General features: G+C 39.5%; 1 protein-coding gene across 1 annotated transcript; it reads right to left on the reverse strand.

Moving 5' to 3' along the window:
- Positions 1 to 3,250: 3,250 nt before the first annotated feature.
- LOC113034043 (aquaporin-3-like) lies at positions 3,251 to 7,376 on the reverse strand. The gene is made up of 6 exons (XM_026188324.1): positions 7,176 to 7,376; positions 4,649 to 4,775; positions 4,359 to 4,496; positions 4,148 to 4,263; positions 3,824 to 4,041; positions 3,251 to 3,717 (listed from the first exon to the last, which is right to left on the reverse strand). Exons 1-6 carry the CDS (start codon positions 7,281 to 7,283, stop codon positions 3,513 to 3,515), a joined length of 912 nt encoding a protein of 303 aa, XP_026044109.1. The 5' UTR covers positions 7,284 to 7,376; the 3' UTR covers positions 3,251 to 3,512.
- Between the last annotated feature and the right edge of the window lie 782 nt (positions 7,377 to 8,158).

The raw sequence follows: 8,158 nt of genomic DNA on the forward strand, positions 1-8,158 counted from the left end.
AATTTGTATGTGTACATGCCTATGAAATATGAACCAAATGAATTCTCATGCAGTTGCATAACAAATACAGTTTATGCATATAACGGTTTTATTGAATCCACCTGGACGCAAACTATAACTAGCGAGCCACTTTATGATGGAAAGCATGTGTGCACAGTCACAATGTTGGTAAGTGCTGTTTGTATCACAGTTTTAAAGGACCATGTGGTTTTTTCAAGTCACGTATATCCTGCTGCCACTAAACTTAAACAGTTTAAAAAGTGCAAAAAGTGCTGTATGTACTAGAATAGATAAGACCTATTGCACTTGTATTAGTTGTTATTCATTCTAATACACTGTTTTTCAGTTTTACTACAGTACCTTTGCTGAAATTTGAAGCATTTATTTCATGTTCTTCAATTATTAGTTTAGCATCCTGTCTGGAATCAGGTTGGGATCTACCTCATCCTAGGTACTAATATCATTCAAGTTGGTAAATACTTGAATATGTTGGCCAACTAACTGTAACCTTTTCATGTTCCCATTTAGTGCTAAACAGGGAGTGAAGTGTGTTTAAACCTGTTTCTCCAATTGCTTCATATAATGGGAATTGACACTGAAAGGGAAGTGCAGATAGACACATTTCCATTTCTTTATTGTAATGTAATCCATTGTTAATATAAATATTTTTATATTTTTATAAGCATGCAGGGTGACCTGCAGGTCCGCATGCTAAGCATGCTTAGCATGCACGGGTGCATGCAAGGGTGACCTGCATGCAGGGTGACGGTGACCTGCATGCTAAGCATTAAGCATGAAAGAGGGAAAAAATGACATGGTACGAACAGCTTTGGTGGACAGAAAACTGTATTCGTGTTTAAGAGGGACTTTCCAGGGTAATCTCGTCCAAACATGCAGGGTGACCCTGCATGTTTGGACAAGATACAGGTGCACTTGCAGGGTGGCTGTCAGTGTGATCCAGTGGGTTCGTCCATTTACTTTCAACAGGCCTTAGCATGCTAAGCATGCAGGGTGACCTGCAGGCGAGAAAATGAGGGCAAATCTGTTCTGAAAATTATTCTGGCTGTCAGTGTGATCCAGTGGGTTCGTCCATTTACTTTCAACAGGCCTTAGCATGCTAAGCATGCAGGGTGACATGCTACTTTCAACAGGCCTTAGCATGCTAAGACCTGTTGAAAGTAAATGGACGAGCCCACTGGATCACACTGACAGCCAGAATACTTTCTCTGCAAGAACAGATTTGCCCTCATTTTCTCTCCCTTACACTTGGATAAAAACTGGGTATCCACATATCTTGTTGATAAATGGCAAGTAAATGCAAATTCTTAAAAGGCAAAGAATAAGAAAAACAAAGATGGCAAATAACTGAGTATTCATATGCTATTACAAGCATTTGATTTATTTTCTGACTTGTTTTGTACAAATGTTGTAATTAAAACAAGATTGAAAAGACATTTTCGAGAATCTCTTGCGCTCACTTGTCACCCACATTTTTGACTAAAAATAGATCTGCAGTGCAAACGTATCTAGGAGCACACGTGTGAATAACAAGTATGACATCACTGGGTCCAGGCAGCCCTCAGTCCCAGTCGCAGCAACAGCAGTGAAGATGATGTCATTGTTTAACGATGAGCTCGTGCACACACACACAGCTAGAGGCAAAGAGGTGGGTGAGTGGAAACAAAATGGGCCAAAACGGCAACTCTTGTTCGAGTAATCACCCTTAAAATCTTTACTGGCAAAAAGCTTGCGTAAGTCTTTCATCAAGCCACCGGTTCAACAAGCTCCAACATGAAGAAAAACGAACGTTGTAAAAGCTCACATCCACCGTTTTTTGTTTTACACCGCAAAAATATGCAGTAAAGCTACAGCAGGTACATTAAACATATGCAGATAAGCTTCATCTGATGCGATGTTCAAATTAAGCGTCTCGGTGTCAGCAGCCGTCCTAATTTCAGTGACACCTTTAACAAGTAGGGGCAAGTCCAAAGGGATCCAAAGGGTGTAATACTAGATCATATTACATTTCAAAGCTTTAGTAACATTGTTTTCCAGATTTTGATTCAAAACTGTCACCCTGTAATCGCAGTTGTACCAGTCAAAGGAGCTTGCAAAGAAAAGCGTCTGGACTTCTTTAAGTTGCTTGAAGACGTTTCACCTCTCATCCGAGAAGCTTCTTAAGTTCTAAGGTCAAATGGTGGGGAGTCCCATATTTAAACCTAGTGGGAGTATCCCCCCACAGAGGGACAAAAGGACCCCCTGATGATCCTCTAATCGCCTGAGCCAAGGTGTGAAACTGGGTGTGGGTCCCAATCAGCCAGGGTTTCGGGTGAGCTCATTGTGAAACCTGACCCCACCTTATCATGCGAATTCCTGAGGTCAGATGGCCCAGGATGTGAGTGGGCGTTAAGGCGTCTGGGGAGGGAACTCAAAACTGGATTATAGATGGCAGACAGTTGGTGTCGTAAACCACAGCCTCTGTTCAAAGATGGTCACTCACAGTGGACATAGATGGCTTCTTTCACTCCTCTTTCAAACCATCTGTCCTCTCTGTCCAAAATGTGAACATTGGCATCCTCGAAAGAGTGACCTTTATCCATTTGTGACAAACATGAGAAAGCAGTGTCAAGCTGCACAACCAACAGTAAACAGCACTAAAAAAACAAAACAGAACTTTATTTTATAAATGCAAAAGTTTTTCCCCTTATCCTACTTACAAAATATTCACTCTCCAATCTGGTACACCTCAGTGAATACACCCACATATAAGATATTAAAAACCATATGGAATATGTTTCTGCACATAGAACATAAATGTTGTTTCAAGCATGAAATTAAAAGTACTTGATAGTGTTGAATGACATTAAAATCATTTTTTCAGGGAAAAAAGTTCAGTTTTAAAATCATAGCAGCTCTAGCTGGTTTCAGAGAAAAGGTGGCAGTGGCAGATTATAATCTCACCACAATCTGTCAACACCTGAGAACACAGCTAACACAGTCTGCACTAAAATATGTTGCTGGCTGTTATGAACTTTAAACGAAATATACTTTACTATTTTCAAGCAGATTAACATTGAAATAGGCAAAAAAAAAGCACAAAAAAGCACAGAAACTAATAGAGAAAGGTCTGTCTGAATATATATATATATATATATATATATATATATATATATATATATATATATATATATATATATATATATATATATGCATACACTACCTATCTTAAAAAAAAACATTAAACATAAAGTAGTGTAAAAACTGAAGTTTTATAGAGAATCAAATACAAAATCATCTCATAAAAGAATTAATGTAATTCTGTGTTTCTGAATTTGCTTTTCTACTTACACAGTCATTTTTCAAAACTCCGATACAGTAACAAGACCTGATAACTATCTGGGGAAAAATCCAAACAGACAGAGATAGCTTGAGAAAAATGGCAGGAAATAAACATGCTGCTGTTATACTGTGCATTCCCAAATGCAGTGACTAGCTGTATTTCTGCAAGACCCTCAGTAAATTTCTTTGGTAGCCTCTTTAGAGTTGTTTGAGGAAGCAACATTGGCAAGTTGAAGGTTCTCCTGGACTGTCCCCTGTTTCTTGTCACGTGCTTCTCCCTCTGTGTGGAAACCAACCATCAACTGGTAAATCACTACGCCAAGAATGGAACCAAGGAATGGGGCAAAAATAGGGACCAGGAACCAGCAGTCTCTAGCCCTGCGGGCAGACAGGATCACACTTATTGCCAGATAAAAAGGGTTAACAAACAGAGAGCAGTGGAAGGGCAATGTGAAGGAAAAATGCATAAAATCTGTCTACTTACGTGAAAACAGCACCCCCCCACCCAGACATAGAGGTGAAAAGACGTGGTCCAAAGTCTCTGGCAGGATTGACTGCATAGCCAGAATTAAAGCCCATGGACAATCCAATGACAAGAACCACAAATCCCACAGTGAAGGCTTCCAGCCCTTGGGGGATAGGGTTGTTGTAAGGATCCACAATGGCCAGAACACAAACTATGAGCGCTGTTGTGCCAATAATCTGTGTTGAGGAGGGGTACAAGTAAGAAGGAATAATGGGATATATCATTTACTATTTCAGAGTTGAAATTATGTGTATGATACATGTTTGAGTTTCAAAAGAGCACCTGATCAAAGAAACCATTGACAAGTGTGAGATGCCTCGCAGGGTAAGTTGAAAATATGCCAGCCGTGTTGTTAATGCTAGTAAAATTAAAACTTCCAGGACGGAGCAACAGAGCATCTAGAGGGATACAAACAATGAAATGTACCATGGATTTTTTTTTTCTTAAAAAAAAACAAGATAATTCTGACTCACCACTGGAAGTCTTCACTTACCATAGTACATGCCAAAAATAATAGCGGCACCAAAAAAAGCACCAATTGTCTGAAAGAGGAAGTACATGGGAAACTTTCTCCAGCGCTCTCTTCCAAGCAGACACAAGGCAAAAGTTACTGCTGGGTTGAGATGGCCGCCTGCAAATGCAGATGTTGACATTATGTCAGTGTGTGCAGTCTATAATCACACAAAATTACAGCCTTGCCTAAAGTAAAGCCACACACACAAACACACACACGCACACCCATAGCTGATTATATCATACACTTCCATAAATCTGATTGATTACCTGACACTTGGCCACAGACCAAGATGCCTAACATGGCAGCAAAGCCAAAGGCAAAGTTGACAGTAAGGAACAAGCCATGGGAACCACCGCTCAACACCCGCTGGGCCACAGCACCACAGCCAAACATCTGAAGAAAGAGTAGAAAAGCAAGTTCAGCTGGATCCTAGTAAGTTACACAACAAAGTACACAACATTATGGTTGTTTCTGTTGTTGAAACAGTTGATATACTGATATATTGACAGTTATATAATCATAGGTTTGACAAGATCCCAGGAACCAAAGGCTTGCAGCCCCAAACCATGACAGAGCCTGGACAGTATTTTACAGATGGCTGTAGACATCCACATCGGTGCCTACCTACGCTTCCACCCTTACACTTAGACCCTTTCTCATGTGCCGGCTACGGATTTTTAGGCCTGTCACTTATTTTGTCCTCTATTTAACATACACTGCCAGGGCTGTGCGATATGACCAAAATCTCATTTCCCGATATAAGAATTCTATCCCGATAATGATATAAATCACAAAAATGTAACATTTTCTGTAAATTCGGTGAATCTTGGGCAGCTCGTCTTGCGGGAAGTGTTTCCTGCTGCGTGTCATGTAGCTGGAGTCGAGTGTTTTAACCGATGCATGAAACTATACATTTTTAGACATAAGTTGTAAAGTCCGCCGTTTTCTTTGTGAGTATTTATTACACGGCGTGCTGCGGGGAAAAGCCTGTTCTAACGTTTGAGTCTAAGGTTTATTTTTTTAGCACCTGTCGGCTCTTTTTTAATTCTCATCCGTAAATAATCTGCTCTTTCACGTGATTCAGTTTATTTTGAAAAGTCTCAACAGGATCTTGAGCTTTATTGTGAAAGGTTTATGTGGAACATAAACAAGCGGACGCAATGCTGTTACCGTCGTTGTTGCTAACCACAACGCATAAAAACAGGCGCTTGTCCTTCCGTAGTGTGGTTATATAAAATATAAGAGAAAGAGAGAACTTTAAGAAATTAATATAGCCACTACAGTGACCATAAAAACGATGAAAAAATATTGCCGTAAACAGTTTATTTTGCGACACCATGAAACAAACAATAGTGTAAAATGAAACGATAGACGTTTTTATATCGTCATCCAATATATATCGTTATATCAAACAGCCCTATACACTGCCCACATGCTCAGATATGACAAGATTTCAGCTCTTAGGGAATCACTTTATCTGTGCAAAAATATTATTTATGCCTGTAAAATTGTGTTCGCAAATGTATTTCTGTGATATGATTCATTTTCATGATTGATTGACTTTTGCACAATACCAGTTTCAGCTACCCAATAATGTTATTACTGACGTGTATCCCCTGATGAATAACTGCACCACACCTTCTCCTGTGCCATCAGTAGTGACACTATGTACTGCTCAAACCCAGGCGCATTGAGATTTGGACTTCCATATTACTCCTGTTTATTAAATAATGTGTGATGCTCTAAATGGCTTTTACTTTGAAATGACATAAAAATAAATATTTTATTTCATAAATACCCAATCAGTAATACAAACACCATTCACTAAAGTTTGCATTATGTGATTTATTGCAAATTGCGCCGAATTTAACACTGAAATATGCCACGTCTAATGCCTGATATCTGAGGAGAATTTTTATAAACCTACAACTTCACCGACTCAAGCAGCCGAGGCCACTTTAAGCACTTGTCCAGGTGCATTATATGTAAACTGCCTTGAGCTCGTGTCAAGATGTTTTTATGCCGTGTCAGCCGACAGAAGCAAATAAAATGTTGGGACTTTCACTCCGGGCCTGATGTGGCTATGCGAATGACTGTTAAGACTTCACATAGCCACATCAGGCCGTTCATCTGGTCCTCATCCTGAATGAATAGAGAGAAGAGACCCACCTATTCCTGATAGTAAAAAACATTTATTTTGTTTTATCATTTATTAATGTTGATGTGTTGTTTACAATTTTACTTTGTTTATTGTATTTTTAAAAAAAGAATCTAAATGAACTTAACCAAGAGCCAGAAAGAGCAGAGAGCCAGCCAGTTTCCTTTTTACAGTGAGTTGATGAGATTGCAGTGTTTCATTTTTTTAGTCATATTTCTAATTAGAGATCGGATTATCATGGAAAAACTAAGAAATCCTGCAGCATCGTCATGCGGGGAAAAAACTGTAGCCCGAACTTGGCACAGTAATTTATAAGAATGTGGTAAGGATCTGACTGTTAAAGACCATTTGCATTCTCCTGTCCAGCTAATCAGTTGATACACACAGATGTCAGCCTTTAAAAAACAAAACAAAAAAAAAGCAGTCCCTCTCTGGATAAATACCGTGTCTCACCTGCCTCTAACCAAGTCTAACCAGGTCCTATCAGTCCTATCCTATCTCAGTTCTCTGTTAGTTACCTTTGAAACATGAGTAAAAACTGTGCTTCCATGTATTAATTTATTAATTACTCAGTGAATTGTTAGTGCATGTTTACTCTCTCACGCAGAACTACACACACACACACACACACTTACTACAAGGATGAGCGTGCCAAGACACTCTGCTAAGGCTTGACGAAGCAGCAGGTTGCGGATCTGGAAGAAGCGGGACAGTTTACCCAGATACTCCTTTTGTCTGCCCATGTCTTCTTGTCACAGGTTGATGACTTTGAGAAATGACACAGAAACGCACACACAGCTTGTAGGGTCTCCTGAGTGCCTGTGAAGCTGAGGCGAGCTCTTAATACATACATAGACCTGGGCTGGGACAGAGGCAATCCTGAACTTGTACCCACCCTCTGTACCACGCCCCACTGTGTGTCTTGATTCACAGTCCTTCACCTTTTTTCTTACAGAGGCACTTTCTCTTCAACTTTCATGCATATATACACCAATGGACATAAACACAGTTCTTTGCTATAATTTGCCTCTTTTGTAGATGGTGCCAAATTAGAGCAGGATCATTTATATCATGAGGTAATGACTTTCTTTCCTACTTTACAAATGATATCCAAGAAAGTTGATTCCATTTATCTGCACATGGTGCACACTTCTTCAATTTCAGTGGAGTGCAGGTTTCTCCTGAAGTCACTTAAGATTGACCTCATGGCCAGTTGTTAGTCAATAGTGCTAGTTTCGGTGCTTGTGCAATTGTGCTGTTTACAAGGCTGGGAAAAGATGCAGTCAGCTGAGACTGAAGAATTCAGTTCAATGAATGATGAAACGTTTCTCCCACGGAAAACGCCACATGCAGATGAACGGAATCAACTTTCTGGGATTTTTCTTACCCAGTGATTAAGCACACGTCAAGACATTTTGAATAATATTTAATCCTCAACATATTTCCCTCATCAATAAAAAAATTGTTTAGCAAAACATAACTTAGTTGTATCTTCTAACTTAACCATAGTTTAGCTGCCAGCTCAACAGCTAAGAACTTACCAATCATGCTTCTTCTCTGATCTTCCAAAAGTGTCATAGGTTTTTCAGCTGATTATAAACAACTGTTGGTCAGTTTC

The sequence above is a fragment of the Astatotilapia calliptera genome, chromosome 12 (assembly GCF_900246225.1).
Source record: "Astatotilapia calliptera chromosome 12, fAstCal1.2, whole genome shotgun sequence".
In the NCBI taxonomy this organism is placed as follows: Eukaryota; Metazoa; Chordata; class Actinopteri; order Cichliformes; family Cichlidae; genus Astatotilapia; species Astatotilapia calliptera.